Below are 21,968 nucleotides of genomic sequence, written 5' to 3'. Positions count from 1 at the left end.
AAAATTATCAGAGATTGATCTACACAAGGGCCCTTGCTCAACACAATGTCTTAAAACTCCCCCTTTGGTATTTCTTCTGCCCTTGTAAGTTACCAGACCCCCACCCCCCTCCCAGAGCTGGGGACAGAACCCAGGTGTCCTGGCCCCCAGCTGCTCTCTCTGCATTTGCACTAGTGTGTGTGAGCACCAGTGTGTGTTTCTGAGGGGGACGAGATAGGCTGCGACACAGACACACTCAGCGCCCCCCTGCGCCCCCCCCCCTTGCACGGAGTCTGCAGCTGGCAGCAGAGGTAACACCCGGGCGAGCCCTCGCGGGGTGGGGCCCTGGCCCAGGCCCAGGGATGCTGCGTTTGGGGGGAGAAGGGGATCCAGGCGCTCAGTGCTCCATGGGGGGGAGGGACTGGACGTACCGCCCCCCTCTCCCCACATGGGAGGGGCAGCAGCCGGTTTGCAGAGAGCGTGGGGGGGGGGGGGCGGATTAACCCTTAAAGAGGTGGATAGGGAGTGAGCCGGGTAGTAGTGATACTGATGGGGCGGGGCTGGGGGCCAGTCAGCCCCCCCCATTCCTAATCTTGCGGGGAGTGGGGCGGGGGGTCAGCAGGGGGCGCTGGGCCGCAGGGCGGGGGGTCAGCAGGGGGCGCTGGGCTGCGGGGAGCGGGGCGGGGGGTCAGCAGGGGGCGCTGGGCTGCGGGGAGCGGGGCGGGGGGTCAGTAGGGGGCGCTGGGCTGCGGGGAGGGGAGCAGCGGGTCAGCAGGGGGCGCTGGGCTGCGGGGAGCGGGGCGGGGGGTCAGCAGGGGGCGCTGGGCTGCGGGGAGCGGGGCGGGGGGTCAGTAGGGGGCGCTGGGCTGCGGGGAGGGGAGCAGCGGGTCAGCAGGGGGCGCTGGGCTGCAGGGAGCGGGGCGGGGGGTCAGTAGGGGGCGCTGGGCTGCGGGGAGGGGAGCAGCGGGTCAGCAGGGGGCGCTGGGCTGCGGGGAGCGGGGCTGGAGGTCAGTAGGGGGCGCTGGGCTGCGGGGAGCGGGGCTGGAGGTCAGCAGGGGGCGCTGGGCTGCGGGGAGCGGGGCGGGGGGTCAGCAGGGGGCGCTGGGCTGCGGGGAGCGGGGCGGGGGGTCAGCAGGGGGCGCTGGGCTGCGGGGAGCGGGGCGGGGGGTCAGCAGGGGGCGCTGGGCTGCGGGGAGCGGGGCGGGGGGTCAGCAGGGGGCGCTGGGCTGCGGGGAGCGGGGCGGGGGGTCAGCAGGGGGCGCTGGGCTGCGGGGAGCGGGGCGGGGGGTCAGCAGGGGGCGCTGGGCTGCGGGGAGCGGGGCGGGGGGTCAGCAGGGGGCGCTGGGCTGCGGGGAGCGGGGCGGGGGGTCAGCAGGGGGCGCTGGGCTGCGGGGAGCGGGGCGGGGGGTCAGCAGGGGGCGCTGGGCTGCGGGGAGCGGGGCTGGAGGTCAGCAGGGGGCGCTGGGCTGCGGGGAGCGGGGCGGGGGGTCAGCAGGGGGCGCTGGGCTGCGGGGAGCGGGGCGGGGGGTCAGCAGGGGGCGCTGGGCTGCGGGGAGCGGGGCGGGGGGTCAGCAGGGGGCGCTGGGCTGCGGGGAGCGGGGCGGGGGGTCAGCAGGGGGCGCTGGGCTGCGGGGAGCGGGGCGGGGGGTCAGCAGGGGGCGCTGGGCTGCGGGGAGCGGGGCGGGGGGTCAGCAGGGGGCGCTGGGCTGCGGGGAGCGGGGCGGGGGGTCAGCAGGGGGCGCTGGGCTGCGGGGAGCGGGGCGGGGGGTCAGCAGGGGGCGCTGGGCTGCGGGGAGCGGGGCTGGAGGTCAGCAGGGGGCGCTGGGCTGCGGGGAGCGGGGCGGGGGGTCAGCAGGGGGCGCTGGGCTGCGGGGAGCGGGGCGGGGGGTCAGCAGGGGGCGCTGGGCTGCGGGGGGGCGAGGGGTCAGCAGGGGGCGCTGGGCTGCGGGGAGCGGGGCGAGGGGTCAGCAGGGGGCGCTGGGCTGCGGGGAGCAGGGCCGGAGGTCAGCAGGGGGCGCTGGGCTGCGGGGAGTGGGGCGAGGGGTCAGTAGGGGGCGCTGGGCTGCGGGGAGCGGGCTGGAGGTCAGCAGGGGGCGCTGGGCTGCGGGGAGCGGGGCTGGAGGTCAGCAGGGGGCGCTGGGCTGCGGGGAGCGGGGCGGGGGGTCAGTAGGGGGCGCTGGGCTGCGGGGAGTGGGGCGGGGGGTCAGTAGGGGGCGCTGGGCTGCGGGGAGCAGGGCCGAAGGTCAGCAGGGGGCGCTGGGCTGCGGGGAGTGGGGCGGGGGGTCAGTAGGGGGCGCTGGGCTGCGGGGAGTGGGGCTGGAGGTCAGCAGGGGGCGCTGGGCTGCGGGGAGTGGGGCGGGGGGTCAGTAGGGGGCGCTGGGCTGCGGGGAGCGGGGCTGGAGGTCAGCAGGGGGCGCTGGGCTGCAGGGAGCGGGGCGAGGGGTCAGTAGGGGGCGCTGGGCTGCGGGGAGCGGGGCCGAAGGTCAGCAGGGGGCGCTGGGCTGCGGGGAGCGGGGCGGGGGGTCAGCAGGGGGCGCTGGGCTGCAGGGAGCGGGGCTGGAGGTCAGCAGGGGGCGCTGGGCTGCGGGGAGTGGGGCGGGGGGTCAGCAGGGGGCGCTGGGCTGCAGGGAGCGGGGCCGAAGGTCAGCAGGGGGCGCTGGGCTGCGGGGAGTGGGGCGGGGGGTCAGCAGGGGGCGCTGGGCTGCGGGGAGTGGGGCGGGGGGTCAGCAGGGGGCGCTGGGCTGCAGGGAGCGGGGCTGGAGGTCAGCAGGGGGCGCTGGGCTGCAGGGAGCGGGGCTGGAGGTCAGCAGGGGGCGCTGGGCTGCGGGGAGCGGGGCTGGAGGTCAGCAGGGGGCGCTGGGCTGCGGGGAGCGGGGCTGGAGGTCAGCAGGGGGCGCTGGGCTGCGGGGAGCGGGGCGAGGGGTCAGCAGGGGGCGCTGGGCTGCGGGGAGCGGGGCGAGGGGTCAGCAGGGGGCGCTGGGCTGCGGGGAGCGGGGCGAGGGGTCAGCAGGGGGCGCTGGGCTGCGGGGAGCGGGGCGAGGGGTCAGCAGGGGGCGCTGGGCTGCGGGGAGCGGGGCGAGGGGTCAGCAGGGGGCGCTGGGCTGCGGGGAGCAGGGGCGGGGGGTCAGTAGGGGGCGCTGGGCTGCGGGGAGCAGGGCCGGAGGTCAGCAGGGGGCGCTGGGCTGCGGGGAGCAGGGGCGAGGGGTCAGTAGGGGGCGCTGGGCTGCGGGGAGCGGGCTGGAGGTCAGCAGGGGGCGCTGGGCTGCGGGGAGCGGGGCTGGAGGTCAGCAGGGGGCGCTGGGCTGCGGGGAGCGGGGCGGGGGGTCAGTAGGGGGCGCTGGGCTGCGGGGAGTGGGGCGGGGGGTCAGTAGGGGGCGCTGGGCTGCGGGGAGCAGGGCCGAAGGTCAGCAGGGGGCGCTGGGCTGCGGGGAGTGGGGCGGGGGGTCAGTAGGGGGCGCTGGGCTGCGGGGAGTGGGGCTGGAGGTCAGCAGGGGGCGCTGGGCTGCGGGGAGTGGGGCGGGGGGTCAGTAGGGGGCGCTGGGCTGCGGGGAGTGGGGCTGGAGGTCAGCAGGGGGCGCTGGGCTGCGGGGAGTGGGGCGGGGGGTCAGTAGGGGGCGCTGGGCTGCGGGGAGCAGGGCCGAAGGTCAGCAGGGGGCGCTGGGCTGCGGGGAGTGGGGCGGGGGGTCAGTAGGGGGCGCTGGGCTGCGGGGAGTGGGGCTGGAGGTCAGCAGGGGGCGCTGGGCTGCGGGGAGCGGGGCTGGAGGTCAGTAGGGGGCGCTGGGCTGCGGGGAGCGGGGCTGGAGGTCAGCAGGGGGCGCTGGGCTGCGGGGAGCGGGGCCGGAGGTCAGTAGGGGGCGCTGGGCTGCGGGGAGCGGGGCTGGAGGTCAGCAGGGGGCGCTGGGCTGCGGGGAGTGGGGCGGGGGGTCAGTAGGGGGCGCTGGGCTGCGGGGAGCGGGGCTGGAGGTCAGCAGGGGGCGCTGGGCTGCGGGGAGCGGGGCCGGAGGTCAGCAGGGGGCGCTGGGCTGCGGGGAGTGGGGCGGGGGGTCAGTAGGGGGCGCTGGGCTGCGGGGAGCAGGGCCGGAGGTCAGCAGGGGGCGCTGGGCTGCGGGGAGTGGGGCGAGGGGTCAGTAGGGGGCGCTGGGCTGCGGGGAGTGGGGCGGGGGGTCAGTAGGGGGCGCTGGGCTGCGGGGAGCGGGCTGGAGGTCAGCAGGGGGCGCTGGGCTGCGGGGAGCGGGGCGGGGGGTCAGTAGGGGGCGCTGGGCTGCGGGGAGTGGGGCGGGGGGTCAGTAGGGGGCGCTGGGCTGCGGGGAGCAGGGCCGAAGGTCAGCAGGGGGTGCTGGGCTGCGGGGAGTGGGGCGGGGGGTCAGTAGGGGGCGCTGGGCTGCGGGGAGTGGGGCTGGAGGTCAGCAGGGGGCGCTGGGCTGCGGGGAGTGGGGCGGGGGGTCAGTAGGGGGCGCTGGGCTGCGGGGAGTGGGGCTGGAGGTCAGCAGGGGGCGCTGGGCTGCGGGGAGTGGGGCGGGGGGTCAGTAGGGGGCGCTGGGCTGCGGGGAGCAGGGCCGAAGGTCAGCAGGGGGCGCTGGGCTGCGGGGAGTGGGGCGGGGGGTCAGTAGGGGGCGCTGGGCTGCGGGGAGTGGGGCCGAAGGTCAGCAGGGGGCGCTGGGCTGCGGGGAGCGGGGCCGAAGGTCAGCAGGGGGCGCTGGCCTGCGGGGAGTGGGGCGGGGGGTCAGTAGGGGGCGCTGGGCTGCGGGGAGCAGGGCCGAAGGTCAGCAGGGGGCGCTGGGCTGCGGGGAGTGGGGCGGGGGGTCAGTAGGGGGCGCTGGGCTGCGAGGAGCGGGGCTGGAGGTCAGCAGGGGGCGCTGGGCTGCGGGGAGTGGGGCGGGGGGTCAGTAGGGGGCGCTGGGCTGCGGGGAGCGGGGCTGGAGGTCAGCAGGGGGCTCTGGGCTGCGGGGAGCGGGGCTGGAGGTCAGCAGGGGGCTCTGGGCTGCAGGGAGCGGGGCGGGGGGTCAGCAGGGGGCGCTGGGCTGCGGGGAGTGGGGCGGGGGGTCAGCAGGGGGCTCTGGGCTGCGGGGAGCGGGGCGTGGGGTCAGCAGGGGGCGCTGGGCTGCGGGGAGCGGGGCTGGAGGTCAGCAGGGGGCGCTGGGCTGCGGGGAGTGGGGCTGGAGGTCAGCAGGGGGCACTGGGCTGCAGGGAGCGGGGCGAGGGGTCAGTAGAGGGCGCTGGGCTGCAGGGAGCGGGGCTGGAGGTCAGCAGGGGGCGCTGGGCTGCGGGGAGTGGGGCGGGGGGTCAGCAGGGGGCGCTGGGCTGCGGGGAGCGGGGCCGAAGGTCAGCAGGGGGCGCTGGGCTGCGGGGAGTGGGGCGAGGGGTCAGTAGGGGGCGCTGGGCTGCGGGGAGTGGGGCGAGGGGTCAGTAGGGGGCGCTGGGCTGCGGGGAGTGGGGCGGGGGGTCAGTAGGGGGCGCTGTGCTGCGGGGAGCGGGGCTGGAGGTCAGCAGGGGGCGCTGGGCTGCGGGGAGCGGGGCCGGAGGTCAGCAGGGGGCGCTGGGCTGCGGGGAGCGGGGCCGAAGGTCAGCAGGGGGCGCTGGCCTGCGGGGAGTGGGGCGGGGGGTCAGTAGGGGGCGCTGGCCTGCGGGGAGTGGGGCGGGGGGTCAGTAGGGGGCGCTGGGCTGCGGGGAGCGGGGCCGAAGGTCAGCAGGGGGCGCTGGGCTGCGGGGAGCGGGGCGGGGGGTCAGTAGGGGGCGCTGGGCTGCGGGGAGCGGGGCCGAAGGTCAGCAGGGGGCGCTGGGCTGCGGGGAGTGGGGCGAGGGGTCAGTAGGGGGCGCTGGCCTGCGGGGAGTGGGGCGGGGGGTCAGTAGGGGGCGCTGGGCTGCGGGGAGCGGGGTGGGGGCAGGGAGCAGGGCAGGGGCTCAGCAGAGGGCGCGGGGCTGCGGGGAGCGGGACCGGGGGTCAGCAGGGGGTCAGTAGGGGCACTCTCCCCTGGCTGTCAGTGCCAGCCCCGATACCCAAGCACTGCCAGGTTGGGGGACATTTCCCATCATTACTTCCTCCCTACCTGACCCCCCGCATATCTTTTCCTTCCCACCCAGGGCTCCCCACAATGGAGACTGAGCTGCCCGAGTCCCCACCCTCCCCCACACCGGGGCTGCCCCCCGACTCCCCCCAGGAGGAGCCGCCCCCAGAGCTGCTGGGCAGGCCGCCACACCGGCTGCCCCACCAGTGCGCCTCGTGCCAGCGCCGCTTTGCCCAGGCCCACGGCCTCCAGCAGCACCGGTGCTGTCCCCGCGACCCGCCCGCCCAGAGCCCGGCCGGCGGCAAATCCCACCGGTGCCGCTCTGGTGCCAAGCGTGGGCACCAGTGCCTGGTGTGCGGGAAGCAGTTCAAATTCCCCTACTACCTGGCGCGGCACGGCCTGACCCACGGCGGGCAGAAGCCATTCCAGTGCCCGGTGTGCCACAAGGCCTTCCGCCGCCCGGCCCACCTGGCCCGCCACCAGCGCACCCACGCCCGCCAGCACTTCCCAGAGCCGGCCGAGCGGCCGCGCCAGCAGGCCGGGCCCCCAAGCGAGGAGCACGGGGACGAGGAAGCCGACGAGAAGCAGGTGCTGCTGCAGGCGGACTGGACGTTGCTGTGCTTGGGCTGCCACAAGGCCTTCGAGACCAAGGGCGAGCTGAAGGCCCACAAGTGCTTCAAGGCGCGGGGCCGGGCTGGGCTGGGCGGCGCCCAGCGACACCAGTGCAGCGTGTGCCACAAATTCTTCGCCCGCCCCTGGTCCCTGTCGCGCCACCGCCGGGTGCACACGGGCGAGAAGCCGTTTGCCTGCCCCGACTGCGGCATGACCTTCCGCCTCTCCTCCTACCTCAAGCAGCACAGCCGGTGCCATGGGGCCGGGGCTGGGCTGCCCTTTGGCTGCCCGCTCTGCCGCCAGCGCTTCCGCAAGGCGGGCGAGCTGGCCAGCCACCGGCGGGCGCACGGGGAAGCCACCCCCGGGCCGGAGCAGCCCCACAAGGGCTCCGAGTGCAGCGTCTGCGGGAAAGCCTTCAAGAGCAAATACGACCTGGCCACCCACTTCCTGATCCACACGGGCGAGCTGCCCTACCCCTGCGGCCAGTGTGGCAAGCGCTTCCGGCGCCTCTCCCACCTCAAGCAGCACCAGGTCACCCACACGGGCGCCCGGCCCTTCCAGTGCGTGCTCTGCCAGAAGGAATTCAAGCGGCTGGCCGACCTGGCCCGCCACCGGCAAGTCCACCAGGGGGACAAGCCCCACCAGTGCGGCATCTGCCACAAGTTCTTCTCCCGCGCCTACAGCCTCCTACGGCACCAGCGCGGGCACCGGCCCGAGCTCCTGGCCGCCGCCCGCCCCGAGGCCTTCCTCAGCAACTCCTGCTTCGACAGCCAGGACCACTCCGCCTTCTGCACCCCCGAGGAGGAGGACGAGGAGGAGGAGGAAGGGGGTGCGGCCGGCGGCTCTGGGGAGGGCTCATGACGTGCATTCTGAGCTGGATTTTGGGGGGGGGGGTGGCGGGATCCCCTGGGGCCTGGTGTGGGGGGACCTCTGGATCAGAGTTGCAAGGAAAGGGTCCAAAGCCCCCCCCCCCCCATCTCCTGAGCCAGTCCTTGAAATCTACTCCTGGGAGTTTGGGGGGAGGGATGCATGGAGATATATTGGGGGGAGTGGGGGGGGCAGAGGAGAGGGCTGGGGGGGCCAAAGGGAACAGACCCTGTAAGAGGGTAAGATGAGGAGGAGGGGTATTGGGTGGGGTCCTCCCACACCTCTGTTGCGGGGGGGGGGGGGGTCAGATGTTGAGATCTGGGCGGGGGGGCTGGTTAATAGCCGAGGGGAGGGTGAATTGGGGAGCAGCCCAGCCAGCACCGGGGATGGAAGGACAAAGTGAGGAATGGCACATGGGGCCCCTCCCCTCTAGGGGGCGCTGGCCCCAGGGTGGGGGCTAGCTGGCCTTGGGCAGGGGGCAGGGAATGGGGCCTCTCCCCTCCAGGGTTAGATACTAGGCTAAATGGGCCCATGGGTCTGAGGGATCACGCCATGTTCTGGGATGAGGGCAAGGGGTACCCCTAGATAGGGCATGCCATGTTCTGGGATGAGGGGAGGGGGTGCCCCTAGATGGATCATGCCATTTTTTGGGGGGGGGGAGGGAGTGTCAGGATGTAGAACTGTGGGTCCTGGAGCCCCACCCATCCCTGTCCCGCTGTGATCCCTGAGGGCAGCGAAGGGCCTAGCCCCCTGTGGTTCCCTGACCCACTGACACAGGGCCCTGCCCCAAGTCCTGCTCTCCCCCCAGACTGTTTAGCATCTCACTGGGGGGGGGGGCAGTCACGGGATGAGGGGAGGGATGGGAAATTGGTTCCCATTGAGATGGGGGGAGGGGTGCTCTGCATCTCAGCCCCCAGGGGTATTGGGGTGCTGGGACCCCCAGCATGCAGCTGGCTTCCTGCAGCGACGCTGGGGGGTTCACACTGGATGCAGATCTGCTGGGGTTCTGCCATCGGGGGCCTCAGCGTCAGGGTGGCGCAGTTGGGGGGGGTCAGACAGGGGCACCGTATGGCCCTGACGGGGGGTTGCTGGGGGGGGGATACAGTCGCGCTCCCCCGTGCATGGATGGAGACGTGCTAGGACTTGCTGTTGACAGTTCTGTCCAGCGACCTGTGCCAATAAAAGTGATGGGGCCACGACTTGGGCTGTGCCTCGGTTGCTTTCGGCTGCTGGTGCGGGGGGAGTGGAACCCAGCCCGAAGCCTGTGGGGGGCGGGGGCAGCCTGGGCACGGTGCCAGCTGCCAGACAGAAGAAACAGGGAGTTTCCAGGCCTCACACCGCGAAGAAAAGTCTGGCAACGTGACTGGAGGGAGACGGACCCTTCCTGGATGTGCTGAGAGCCTGAGCCCGTCGCTGAGAGAGGGGGGGAGCTGTCCTGAGTGTGACCAACCGAGGGGTCCTCAGATAACCCACCCCAGAGGGGCCGCATCCCAGCGCTGGGCAAGGGGGTCCCTGTATACCCAGCCCCCACACCCCACCCCCGAGGGGCCGCGTCCCAGCACCAGGCGAGATGTCCCCGTACACCCAGCCCCCACACACAGAAGGGCTACGTTAGGAGCCCAGCCATAAATTAGTTTTATTGTTCCTTGTTTACTACAGCTCTCAGGTTCAGAGGAGGCCAGATCGTGGGGGACCCTTGACACCCCCCCTCGCACTGAGCTAGCCCTCCACCCCCGCTCCCTCTGCACCCTGTAGGGGCTGAATGGGGCAGGGATCCTGGCGGTGGTGGGGTGCCTCCATCCTCACCCGAGACCTCCCTGAGGAATCCTGTCTTCAATTGTCAAACCTGGAACCCAGGAGTCCTGGCTCCCAGCTCTAACCACTAGATCCCCCTCCCCTCCCAGAGCCAGGGAGAGAACTCAGGAGTCCTGGCTCCCAGCTCCCCTGCTCTAACCACTAGACCCCCCCCCTCCCAGAGCCGGGGAGAGAACCCAGGAGTCCTGGCTCCCAGCCCCCCTGCTCTAACCAGTGCACCGTGCTCCCTTCTGTCTCAGCTGCCGCCCGGCGGGGAGTCCGAGCACTCGGTGGGGGGTGGAGAGGGCTGGGGGCTCGGCTGGTCCCAGGGGAAGCTCAGATCCAGCCCCTGCATCTGCTCCCGGTAAATCCGGTCGAAATTCTCGCTCTGGGCCGTGGTGAGCTGGTTCTTCCAGTCCCCGGTAATCCCTGCGACAGAGACAGAGCAGAGAGCATTATGGGAGCGGCCTCCCCATCACCCCCCCATCCCAGCCCTGCTGATGCTCCTCACTCCCGACCCGCAGCCCCTGCTAGCCCGGCCCTGGGCTCCCCACCCCAGTCCTGCCGGTGCCCCTCACTCCCGACCCGCAGCCCCTGCCAGGGTCTATGTCTCTTCTCATCCAGGACTCAGCTTATGGGGCCCCATCTTCTCCCGTAGCCCCCCCCAGCCCAGCCTCACCTTTCCGCAGGAATGAGCTCTGGGTCTGGTCCAGCAGGAACCTGGGGGCCAGGCTGAAGTTGCACATCTTGTTCTGCTTCATGGCCTGGAAGGAGGCGTTCTCCACCACCCCGTCCAGCGCCCGCGCGTCCAGCGACTTGCCCAGGAACTGGCAGATCCGCTCCACGCTGCCCCGCAGGTCCTGGCGGGAGGAGGGGAGGGGATCAGCGGCAAGGCCTCCCCCGGGGGCACGCCGGGTTTGGGGAAACTGAGGCAGGGAGGCCTTGGGCCATGCTGGAGAACATCAAAACGGGGCGGATCTAACTCATGGTGACTCCCTGGCCGAGGAGACCTCCCCACCCTGCCTCGGGCTGGCCCCGTGGGAGACAGAAGCGGGGATGGGGGCCCCTGGCATGGCTTGGAGATGGCACCTGGAGTCCTGGCTTGGATGGAGGAGGCCGGAGATGGACTGGGGGACTCCTGGGGCCTCGGCTCCGCCACTGAACTGCTGGGTAACCCTGGACAAGTCATGGGCCTTCTGCTGTGCCTCAGTTTACCCTCTCACCCTCTGTCTATTTACACTTGGAGCTCTCCGAGACAGGGACTGTCTCTTATTGTATGTTCTGGCAGTGCCCAGCCGGACCAAGCCCTGATCTCGGCGACTCTGAGTCTGGGCAGCGCCCAGCCGGACCAGGCCCTGATCTCGGCGACTCTGAGTCTGGGCAGCGCCCGGCCCGACGGGGCCCCGATCTCGGCGACTCTGGGTCTGGGCAGCGCCCAGCCGGACCAGGCCCTGATCTTGGCAACTCTGTGTCTGGGCAGCACAATGAAGCAGGGCCCCACATGGGGCAGCGCCTGGGGTTTGGTCCCTCGCACTCTCGCGGGGTGCGGGGTCCTGCGTCGCTGCTGTGTTTTGTGATCCCCCTCCTGGCACCAGCTCCCAGGTCCCAGCCCCTCCAGGCTCAGTCTGGGGGTGTGGCTTATCCCGCTGCCTGGCTGAGGAGGTGTCTGGGTGGGCACCTCACGGCTGGGGCTGGGGGCACCGTGGCTGAGCTAAGGCCGGACTCAGAGCCCCTGATTTCTGCTCCAGGGGGAGCTGAACCACAGGGTGGCGGGGGAGGGGGATGGCAGCACCCCCAGCTGGTGGGGTGGGGTAACTGCAGGGGAGGTAACTGAGCTCCATCTACCCCAGCCTGGGCGAGCCCAGCCCCCAACCCTCTGCCCCTCAGTCATCCCCCCTCAGATCCTCTCCGCCTAGGGCTACTCCAGCCCCTCCCCTCTTCCTCTCCCATCTCCCCTCCGCTGAGATCCGCGCCTCCCCCCCAACCCAGGCCCCCACAGGACTCCCTGCTCCATCCTGGGCCCCCCCGTTGCTGGGCTCCCCCACCTGCTGCAGCTCCTCATAGGTGATCCAGAAGAAGTTCTCGTGGCCCCGCAGGCCCATCCAGCCCTTGACGTGGTCGAACCAGGAGCCGAAGGGCACTGCAAGTGCAAATGGGCGGGGTTAGGCGGGGTGTCTCGGGGGGGCAGCCTCCCCTCCACCCCCCCACCGCATGGCACTCACCGTCCCCCTCCAGGAACTGCTCCAGGAACTGGTCCAGCTGTCCCGGCTCCTTGTAGGGGCGGAAGATCTGGGAGAAGTGGTAAAGGGAGACGAAGACGTCCTTGGGGTTCCGCACCGTGTACAGTACCTAGGGGGGATGCGGGGTGAGCGGGGGCGTGGATGCTGGGGGAGGGGATGGAGGGGGGTGGGCCCCAGGGGTACATGCTGGGGGAGGGGCCTGGGCCCCAGGGGTACATGCTGGGGGAGGGGCTGGAGGGGGGGACTGGGCCCCGGGGGTACATGCTGAGGGAGGGGGTGGGCCCCAGGGGTACATGCTGGGGGAGGGGCTGGAGGGGGGGTGAGCCCCAGGGGTACATGCTGGGAGAAGGGCTGGAGAGGGGAGCTGGGCCCCAGGGGTACGTGCTGGGGGAAGGGCTGGAGGAGGGGCTAGCCCCAGGGGTACATGCTGGGGGAGGGGCTGGAGGGGGGCCCAGGGGTACATGCTGGGGGAAGGGCTGGAGGGGGGTGGGCCCCAGGGGTACATGCTGGGGGAGGAGCTGGAGGGGGGGACTGGGCCCCAGGGGTACATGCTGAGGGAGGGGGTGGGCCCCAGGGGTACATGCTGGGGGAGGGGCTGGAGGGGGGGTGAGCCCCGGGGGTACATGCTGGGAGAAGGGCTGGAGAGGGGAGCTGGGCCCCAGGGGTACGTGCTGGGGGAAGGGCTGGAGGAGGGGCTAGCCCCAGGGGTACATGCTGGGGGAGGGGCTGGAGTGGGGGACTGGGCCCAGGGGTACATACTGAGGGAGGGGCTGGAGGGGGGGGTGGGCCCCAGGGGTACGTGCTGGGGGAGGGGCTGGGGGGGGGCCCAGGGGTACGTGCCGGGGGAGGGGCTGGAGGGGGGGGCTGGGCCCCAGGGGTACATGCTGGGGGAAGGGCTGGAGAGGGGAGCTGGGCCCCAGGGGTACGTGCTGGGGGAAGGGCTGGAGGGGGGGGTGGGCCCCAGGGGTACGTGCCGGGGAGGGGCTGGGGGGGGCTGGGCCCCAGGGGTACATGCCGGGGGAGGGGCTGGAGGGGGGGTGGGCCCCGGGGGTACGTGCTGGAGGAGGGGCTGGAGGGGGGGGCTGGGCCCCGGGGGTACGTGCCGGGGGAGGGGCTGCGGGAGAGCAATGGGCTCAGGCTCTCAGCAAACTCTGGCAGAGTCGCATTTTGGGGCTTTTCTCCCCACCCACAGGGGCTAGAAACCGAATTTGATTTGACCCGAGAGCCGAGGCTCCACCCCGCCCCGGCCCCAGAGCCGCACCTTGGCCTTGGACCGGAAGAAGGACTTGGCGAAGAGCTGGATGGGCAGGTGGGAGCTGATGAGCCGGGGCGGCCGCTTGCTCCGCGCGGTCTGGAGGCCCATGACGGTCTCGTACCAGGGCCCGCGGTTCCAGTTAGGGACCGTGCGGCACTGGCTGGGGTCCCCGTTGCTGTGGATGAGGCTCAGGATCTCCAGCATCCAGACGGTCCCTATGGTGACAGCCTCCCCGTGGTGAGCGTTGCTACGGACAACGGGGAACCAGCCCCCCCGCCCAGTGCTGTGTGGTCCTTAGAATCGCCAGCCCCCATCCCTCAGGCTGCAAAGGCCTCTGGGGAGCAGAGGAGGTAACTAAATAGAACCCAGGAGTCCTGGCTCCCAGCCCCCCCTGCTCTAACCACTAGCCCCCACTCCCCTCCCAGAGCCAGGGAGAGAACCCAGGAGTCCTGGCTCCCAGCCCCCCCTGCTCTAACCACTAGCCCCCACTCCCAGAGCTCTAGCCCTGGCTCCGGGGTCCCACGGTACCTGATTTCTGGTAGGTGACGTTAAAGACGTCGTCATCCCGGACTTGGAATTCGTTCTCCACCTCCCGCAGCCCCCGCTCCGAGTAGATCAGCCTGGGGAAGCTAATCCCCTTGTACTGGAAATATTCCTTGAACATCCTGGGGCTGGGAATAGGGGAGACACGAGGGTCATTAGACACAGCGGGAGCCCTCGGAGTTACCCCTCAGCCCCTGGGGGGGGGGGTTGCCCCCTGCTGGAGGAGCCGGGCCCTGCAGAGTGTGTGTGTGTGTGTGTGTGTCGCCCCCTGCTGGAGGGGCTGGGCCCTGCTCTGTGTGTGTGTGTGTGTTGCCCCCTGCTGGAGGAGATGGGCCCTACACTGTGTGTGTGTGTGTCGCCCCCTGCTGGAGGGGCTGGGCCCTGCACTGTGTGTGTGTGTGTCGCCCCCTGCTGGAGGGGCTGGGCCCTGCACTGTGTGTGTGTGTGTGTCGCCCCCTGCTGTGTGTGTGTGTGTGTGTGTGTGTGTCATCCCCTGCTGGAGAAGATGGGCCCTGCTCTGTGTGTGTGTGTGTGTGTGTGTGTGTCCCTGCTGCCCCTTGCTGGAGAGGCTGAGCTCTGCAGTGTGTGTGTGTGTGTGTGTGTCGCTCCCTGCTGGAAATGGGCCCTGCACTGTGTGTGTGTGTGTCCATCCAGCCCTGCCGTGTGTGTGTGTGTGTGCGTCGCCCCCTGCTGGAAATGGGCCCTGCACTGTGTGTGTGTGTGTGTGTGTCCCTGTCGCCCCCTGCTGGAGTGACTGGGCCCTCCTCTGTGTGTGTGTGTGTCCCTGCTGTCCCCTGCTGGAGATGGGCCCTGCACTGTGTGTGTGTGTGTGTGTGTCCCTGCTGGAGGAGATGTGCCCTGCTCTGTATGTGTATGTCCCTGCTGCCCCCTGCTGGAGAAGCAGGACCCTGCACTGTGTGTGTGTCTGCATGTGTGTGAGCCATGCCCCTGGCATGCGTCCCATGACACACACCCCGCCCCCACAGTATTGGCCAGGCCGCCCAGTGATTCATGAGGCTGCTCCAGCCTCAGCCCACGAGCCGGGTTGAATCTCCGCGTTGGGATCCCAGCTCCGTCCCCCACGGCTGCCTGCCCCCCCGGGGGCGCCTGCGCTGGCTCCTGGAGCGGAGCCAACGCTCAGCGCCAGGCCCCGTGCCAGTGGATTCGGATCACAACCCCGGCCTTCACTTTAATGCCTTTCTTGAGATTTACTCCGATTTCCACGTTCACAGCGGCGCAGCCCTAGGGTGGCGGAGGATGGGAGGGGGAAATCGGTCAATGAGTCACTGATTATCCAATGAGGGCAGACACCGGGAGCCCGAGCGTTAACACTCGCTCCCGCTTACAACCCGAACGCCCGCAGGAAGAGACCCAGCGAAAGTCCGATCACGCACGAGCAGCGTTTTCCTGACTTGGCCTCTCGGTGAATTTCCAGGGTAGTGGCCATCGTGTGCGAAATTGACGCTTCAAACCCGACTCCTTCCCGCCCTGCCTGGGATACCTGCGGACAGGCCCACGCTGGGAGGGGTCTGAGAAACTGGCGAACGGGGCTGAAATCAGTGAGATGGACCAGCACAGAGAACGGCGCGTGAGAAGGAAAAATCAGTTGCCCGGGGGAACAGCTGGCTAGGCAGGGGTGCTGCAAAACAGCACACGGGGGTGGGGGGGTCTAGTGGATCACAAACCGGATCACTTGAGCCTTGTGAACGGGAGGGTCGGGGGTGAGCCATGGGGGGGGCTTGTTTGCCCGGGTACGGGGGAAGCTCCATTTCGGGCACCGCGCTTTCAGAGAGATGCGGCCACATTTGGAGAGAGCCCGCAGGAGTGGAGCTGAATGGGTGGGTGGGAGGATTAGAAAACCCAGACAATGGGGAAAAGGTGAAAGAACTGGGCCTGGTCCATCCAGAGACGAGCTGGCTGAGGGGGGCCAATAGCGGCCCACGGAGGCGTACCAGGCTGGTCTAAGGAGGCTGGGGATCAGTCGCTGAGTTTCCGGCAACGGAGATCCCGGTGAGTGATCAGGGGATTCAGCTATGGACCCGGCTCCCTGGGACAGCTGCGGGCTCCCCATCCACGGGCGTTTGCAAGACCACATTGCACAAACCTTGCCAGGGATGATCTAGGTGGATTTGGTCCTGCCTCGGCGCAGGGGACTGGGCCAAACGCCCCCTCGAGGCCCCTTCCAGCCTCACGTGGCCGGGTGTCGAGGCTTTTCAATTTACAGCAACCAGAATCTAGGCCATTCCCACGCCTCTCACTGTGGTGCCTTCCTCTCCTGCTGTCCGCAATGTGAAGACACATCTGTCAAAAACTGCCTGTTCCCTCTGCCTCACCTGGGGGTGGAGTGGCTTGTTCTGGTAGGACAGGTGTGGAACATGCAGGTTGCTCTGTGTCGATGGTGAAACTCGCCTGGCTCCTGGAGCCGGAGGCAGGGAGGCTGGAAGGTCGGGGGAACCAGCCTCAAATGAAGTCCTGTCCTGCCAATCCAAGTGGTGTCTTTAGTATAGAGCATCCCACCTAGGCCTGGCCTGCAGCTACAGGTTCTTTTAGAGACGCTGCGACCAGGCCAGGGAGACAAGGGCAAAACGCCCGAACTTGATCCACGGTTCTGTGGGAAGTCAAGGGGCAGACGACGGCCTTAGTTGCTTGTGGGGGAGACATATGAAGATCAGATGCTCAGGAGGTTTCCTGTAGAGAAAGGTCACTAATCCAGGGCTAAACGTCACCGTAGCCACCTGGGAATAAAGGACACTGGCCGTACTGCCAGGGTGGGGGAATATCTCGTGGGAAGCCGGGACTCTGCAGAAACCTGGGAGGGCATGGCGGGTATTCGCCATGCGCTCCCTGTGCGAGGCTGGGGCACATCAACAGGGGAATCTTAAGATGGAGCAGAGGCTGTTTGACCTCTGGATTTGGTGCGACCGCTGCTGGGAGCCTATGTCTAGCTCTGGTGCATGCCATTCAGGAAGGACAGTGATCAATTGGAGAGGGGCCAGAGAAGTGCCAGGAGATCAGTTCAAGGGTGAGAAAACCCACCTGAGAGGGAGAGACTCCGGGACTCAGTCTATTTAGCTTGATGAAGAGGTTCAGGGCTGACTTGATCCCAGTCTATCCGTGGGGAACAGCTATTTCATAACGGGCTCTTCAGTCTAACAAAAGAAGGTCAAACACCATCCAACGGCGGGAAGTTGAAGCGAGACACATTCAGCCTGGAAATGAGGCCTATGTTTGGAACGGTCAGAGTAACAAACCGGGGGACAATTCACCACGGGCGTCACTGCCCATTTTAAAATCAATATTGGCTGGTTTTCGAACAGATCTGCTCTGTTATTGCAGGGCCATTCTCTGGCCGGTGCTAGACAGGAGGGCAGACTAGGGTCTGGCTTTAGAATTGATGAACTTACACATGGGGCAAAACCTGGATTTTTTTGGTTCTGTTTTAGAGTTTTCAGCAAATCAGACGTCTGGGGGCATTTTCGTTTCGGGCCAGTGGCAAGCGGGATTTCAAATACACTTTTGCCTTTAAAAAGATCATATAAAATGGGTGGAAGTTCCTCGCAGCAAAGCAGCATGAATCCCCTGCCCCTAAAAATCAAACCGTTTGACTTTTCCCAAATCGTTTTTCCCCTGACCGAAAAAACTGTGTCAAAATCGCTGCAAGTTGGTGCAAGTTCTCAGTCACCCCACATCTGGAGCCACCCCCAGCAAACGATTTCATCTGGAAAGTTTTGCCCAGCTGCTGTTCCATGCCCAGGTCCGTGGCAAGGCTGGAATCCAGCCAATGAGGGACAGTGGGATGAATAACTGACGATGGCTCATCCTCTGCTGGCACCCAAAGCTACTGACTGATGCATAATGTTGCTGCCCGATTCGGCTGGTGTGGTCCATCGATGTCCGACTGCTTGGAGGAGAAACGGCTGGTAGGAGTCCTGTGTGATCTGGGGTGACCAAGAATGGATACAAAGGCCTAGTTCCCTGAATGCACTAGAATCAAGCAGCAGCAGGCAGGTTTCTTGTTCAGAAATCCAGGCCTGCGTTCAGACAGTCCTGTGCCCCAAACAGCTTTGTCTCACTGCTTTCTTCCAGGGCCGCTGCATCTCTGGCTAAGCCACCCCCATGATATGTGTAAAGAGATGGGGTCAGGAATGTTATCCTCATGATGAAGGTGAGGCCTAGAGCAATCAACATGACTTGGAGCTGCCTAGATGCAGAGGCAGGAGTAGAAACCAAATGTCCTCTATCCTAGTTCCAGCCTCCTGGGGAAACCCCCCTTCACCTCCCTGGGTTAGCTTTTTGTTGTTTTTGCTCAGGCCTTGCCTTTTGGCTCCATGCCTTGGGTGGTGGCTTCTGTCGTTTCCCACTCTCATTACATACCAGCACCTTAATTGATCCTTCTAGCTAATCCAACAGATTACACCCATCACTTTAAAGTGATTCATGGTAACCATTAAGGCCCTCCCTCATAACATCACGTGTGCACAAGTGCATGTATTTTAATGTTGCATTATAAACCGAGAGATGTTCTGAATGATTATCGGTGTTATTGTAACGTTGGAGAGGCCGGGCAGAGCTCCCTGCTCCCAACTTGTGAAAAGCTGGCTTACGCAATTCGAACGCAACTGCAGCTATCAGAGTAAACAAGCTTGACTCTAGTTACTGCTGCTCTAGCCCTGGGGCGGGGCAGGGGGGAAGAGTTGAAAACGTGGCGTCCCCAGTGACCTGTGTCGCCAGGGGAAATCACAGCACCTGGGTTCGTTTCTTCTCCTCCGATTGTTCACATTATTATTATGTGTCTTAGATGCTCTTGTTGCTACCCTAATGGAGAGTGGGACCCCACTGCTGCCCAGCGGCAGAGAGCGGGACCCCGTCGGGCTGGGCGCTGCCCCCATGCAGGGAGACTGTCCTGCCCTGTGCAGCTCGCAGGCTGAAAGATTGTAAAGATGGGGAAACTGAGGTCCCGCAAGACGAGTCACCCAGCTGGCCACACGCAGAGCCAGGAGCCAAGTTTCCACAGCTGCACCCAAACCTGATGTGTGGGGCGGCCGTGCCCATCGCCTGCCATGTGTCAGTGCTGCCATCCACCCAGCCTCGACTCCTCTACGCAGCCCCACGGGAACCCCTCCTCCCTCACAGCCCCTCCATCCCCCCTCCTGTAGCCAGCCTCACGGGAACCCCTCCTCCCTCACACCCTCTCCATCCCGCCCCACGGGAACCCCTCCTCCCTCACACCCCCTCCATCCCGCCCCACGGGAACCCCTCCTCCCTCACACCCCCTCCATCCCGCCCCACGGGAACCCCTCCTCCCTCACACCCCTCCATCCCGCCCCACGGGAACCCCTCCTCCCTCACACCCCTCCATCCCGCCCCACGGGAACCCCTCCTCCCTCACACCCCTCCATCCCCCCTCCTGTAGCCAGCCTCACGGGAACCCCTCCTCCCTCACACCCCCTCCATCCCGCCTCACGGGAACCACTCCTCCCTCACACCTCCTCCATCCCCCCTCCTGTAGCCAGCCTCACGGGAACCCCTCCTCCCTCACACCTCCTCCATCCCCCCTCCTGTAGCCAGCCCCACGGGAACCCCTCCTCCCTCACACCCCCTCCATCCCGCCCCACGGGAACCACTCCTCCCTCACACCCCCTCCATCCCGCCCCACGGGAACCCCTCCTCCCTCACACCCCCTCCATCCCGCCCCACGGGAACCCCTCCTCCCTCACACCCCCTCCATCCCGCCCCACGGGAACCCCTCCTCCCTCACACCCCCTCCATCCCGCCCCACGGGAACCCCTCCTCCCTCACAGCCCCTCCATCCCGCCCCACGGGAACCCCTCCTCCCTCACAGCCCCTCCATCCCGCCTCACGGGAACCCCTCCTCCCTCACACCCCCTCCATCCCGCCCCACGGGAACCCCTCCTCCCTCACACCCCCTCCATCCCGCCTCACGGGAACCCCTCCTCCCTCACACCCCCTCCATCCCGCCCCACGGGAACCCCTCCTCCCTCACACCCCCTCCATCCCGCCCCACGGGAACCCCTCCTCCCTCACACCCCCTCCATCCCGCCCCACGGGAACCCCTCCTCCCTCACACCCCCTCCATCCCGCCCCACGGGAACCCCTCCTCCCTCACACCCCCTCCATCCCGCCCCACGGGAACCCCTCCTCCCTCACACCCCCTCCATCCCGCCCCACGGGAACCCCTCCTCCCTCACACCCCCTCCATCCCGCCCCACGGGAACCCCTCCTCCCTCACATCCCCTCCATCCCGCCCCACGGGAACCCCTCCTCCCTCACACCCCCTCCATCCCCCCTCCTGTAGCCAGCCCCACGGGAACCCCTCCTCCCTCACACCCCCTCCATCCCGCCTCACGGGAACCCCTCCTCCCTCACACCCCCGCCATCCCGCCTCACGGGAACCCCTCCTCCCTCACACCCCCTCCATCCCCCCTCCTGTAGCCAGCCCCACGGGAACCCCTCCTCCCTCACACCCCCTCCATCCCCCCTCCTGTAGCCAGCCCCATGGGAACCCCTCCTCCCTCACACCCTCTCCATCCCCCCTCCTGTAGCCAGCCCCACGGGAACCACTCCTCCCTCACACCCCCTCCATCCCCCCTCCTGTAGCCAGCCCCACAGGAACCCCTCCTCCCTTACACTCCCTCCATCCCCGCTCCTATACCCAGCCCCACGGGAACCCCTCCACCCCCACACCCACTCCATCCTCCATGCTCTACCTAGTCCCATGGGAACCTCTTCACCTCCACAGCCCCTCCATCTCCCCAACTCCTTTACCCAGCCCCACGGAAGCCCTCCACCCCCCCAACTCCTCTACCCAGCCCCACGGGAACCCCTCCTCCTTCACACCCCCTCCATCCCCCCTCCTCTACCCAGCCCCACGGGAACCCCTCCACCCCCACACTCCTCTACCCTCCCACACCCCTTCTCTCCATCCCGCCCCCAATGTGCATTTCGTACCCCCGCCGCACTCCCCTGGCTGGCTCTGCTCCACACCCATTGGCTGGCACCGGGGCTGCTCCAGGCAAGGGAAGAACCTGACCCTGGAGCTGCTCGGAGCGAAGGACGGAGCCAGCCCAGAGCCGTTGGGGGCCCCTCGGGCCAGACTTCCCAGCCGGACTGTGCACATAGGGGGAGCCCCCACCCACTCTCTTACCTGCCCTAGGGCGGGAGGCAGTGCCTGGCTGGCTCAGCGGCTGTGGGAGCAATGCAGGGATCCCCTGGGTCCAGGGCTGGGAACCGCCTACACAGTGAGTGTGAGAGGCTGGCTCAGAGCAGCCCATGGCAGGGGAACGAGAAACACCCCCCGCCATGGGACAGAGCCACCCACCCCTGGGCTGGATCTGGAGTCACTCCTGATTGCACTGGGGGCAGGGAAGGCTGGGTTCTGATCTCAGCTCCCCGGGATCAATCCGGAGTCACCCTGATCTCAGCTCCCGCAGGGTCAATCCGGAGTCACCGCTGACGGCATTGGGGGCAGGGCCGGGTTCTGATCTCAGCTCCCTAGGGTCAATCTCACCCCCACATAAAGATCAAAACGAGTGATGCTGCGGATCTCCGAGCCCGTCTCCCGATTGCTGGTTTTGCTAACAATTCCTGCCCTCCCGCACCCGTCACCTGCTGCCAGGCCTGGCCCAGAGCCAGGGACGGTGGGAGGAAAACAAGCCTCCTTAAGGAGCTTGCTCAGCTGCCAGCAGCCCTGTGATTAGACTAATAAGTGGGTGAGCGGCATCTCCCACCTGGATGCCTGGGTTCCACCAGCGCACCTGTTAGAGAGAAATCCGCGGCGCTGCCAATTGGCAGGGTTTGGGGTGTTTTGCATAGAGCCCCGAGCAGCTGGAGTTAATGGGAAAACACAGGAGAAAGTCGGTTCCCGTTGAACCCGCCGGGCCTTTTGTGGGGTTCCGGGGCCAAATTCTGGCCACAAAGACACAAAAAGCTAAAGGTCATGAAAATGGCATGGATGGGTCAGAGAGAGTCACTGACACAGCTGTTTGGATAACTCCCAGCCCCCTGCTCTAACCACTCACCCCCACACCCCTCCCAGAGCCAGGGAGAGAACCCAGGAGTCCTGGCTCCCAGCCCCCCCTCCAGGTAATGACAGGATACTCACTGCACAGATGCTAATGACAAAGCCCCAGACACTGTGAGCAGCTCCTGCTTCCCTGGCAGATGCCTGGCCTCTGCCCCACAGGGGCCTGAGCTCGCCAGGGCGTGAATCACCCAGGGCAGCGTTCCTGACAGCTGCAGGGGCAGAACTGGGGAGGGGCTGGGAGCCAGGACTCCTGGGTTCCATCCCTGTGTCTCAAAGGGGAGGGGGATCTAGTGGTTAGAGCAGGCGAGCAGGAGCTGGGAGCCAGGACGCCTGGGTTTTATCCCCGAGTGGTTGGATAGGGGGCTAGGAGCCAGGACCCCTGGGTTCTCTCCTGGCTCTGGGAGGGGAGGGGAGGGGGGGTCTAGTGGTTAGAGCAGGGGGGCTGGGAGCCAGGACTCCTGGGTTCTCTCCCCAGCTCTGGGAGGGGAGGGGGTCTAGTGGTTAGAGCAGGGGGAATGGGAGCCGGGACTTCTGGGTTCTCTCCCCAACTCTGGCAGGGAAAAAGCCATGAGCCCTGCCCCAAGATCCAGCTTCTGGCGGAAGCTTGGCTCCACTCCGTGCTTCACACG

General features: G+C 68.0%; 2 protein-coding genes across 6 annotated transcripts; one reads left to right on the top strand and one right to left on the bottom strand.

Moving 5' to 3' along the window:
• Positions 1–270: 270 nt before the first annotated feature.
• Positions 271–7,600, top strand: LOC128826558 (zinc finger protein 771-like). The gene is made up of 2 exons (XM_054009907.1): positions 271–290; positions 6,061–7,600. The coding sequence occupies exon 2, from the start codon at positions 6,072–6,074 to the stop codon at positions 7,455–7,457; it is 1,386 nt and encodes a 461-aa protein (XP_053865882.1). The 5' UTR covers positions 271–290; positions 6,061–6,071; the 3' UTR covers positions 7,458–7,600.
• A 1,474-nt stretch (positions 7,601–9,074) lies between these two features.
• LOC128826524 (sulfotransferase 2B1-like) lies at positions 9,075–21,501 on the bottom strand. 5 transcript variants are annotated; one of them, XM_054009840.1, is made up of 8 exons: positions 21,418–21,449; positions 20,461–20,547; positions 13,281–13,423; positions 12,759–12,967; positions 11,480–11,606; positions 11,303–11,397; positions 9,937–10,117; positions 9,075–9,686 (listed from the first exon to the last, which is right to left on the bottom strand). In XM_054009840.1, exons 3-8 carry the CDS (start codon positions 13,414–13,416, stop codon positions 9,514–9,516), a joined length of 921 nt encoding a protein of 306 aa, XP_053865815.1. In that variant the 5' UTR covers positions 13,417–13,423; positions 20,461–20,547; positions 21,418–21,449; the 3' UTR covers positions 9,075–9,513. The 5 variants fall into 5 exon arrangements, with proteins under 5 accessions (XP_053865815.1, XP_053865819.1, XP_053865814.1 ...); XM_054009844.1 differs by lacking the exon at positions 20,461–20,547 and having other exon boundaries at positions 21,418–21,501; XM_054009839.1 differs by lacking the exons at positions 20,461–20,547; positions 21,418–21,449 and adding an exon at positions 20,824–20,871.
• Between the last annotated feature and the right edge of the window lie 467 nt (positions 21,502–21,968).

The sequence above is a fragment of the Malaclemys terrapin genome, chromosome 20, assembly GCF_027887155.1.
Source record: "Malaclemys terrapin pileata isolate rMalTer1 chromosome 20, rMalTer1.hap1, whole genome shotgun sequence".
Lineage (NCBI taxonomy): Eukaryota > Metazoa > Chordata > Testudines > Emydidae > Malaclemys > Malaclemys terrapin.
The sequence above is the reverse complement of the archived record's forward strand: the minus strand, read 5'-3'. Positions and strand labels throughout refer to the sequence as shown.

What these genes read in the sequence shown, in the direction of transcription:
- LOC128826524 (XM_054009839.1), bottom strand. An exon ending in GCAGTTCCTGGAGGGGGACG is followed by an intron (nt 11,398 to 11,479) that starts GTGAGTGCCATG and finishes TTGCACTTGCAG; the next exon opens with TGCCCTTCGGCTCCTGGTTC. An exon ending in GAGCTCATTCCTGCGGAAAG is followed by an intron (nt 9,687 to 9,936) that starts GTGAGGCTGGGC and finishes TCTCTGTCGCAG; the next exon opens with GGATTACCGGGGACTGGAAG.
- LOC128826558 (XM_054009907.1), top strand. Translation starts at nt 6,072, where the DNA reads ATGGAGACTGAGCTGCCCGAGTCCCCACCCTCCCCCACACCGGGGCTG.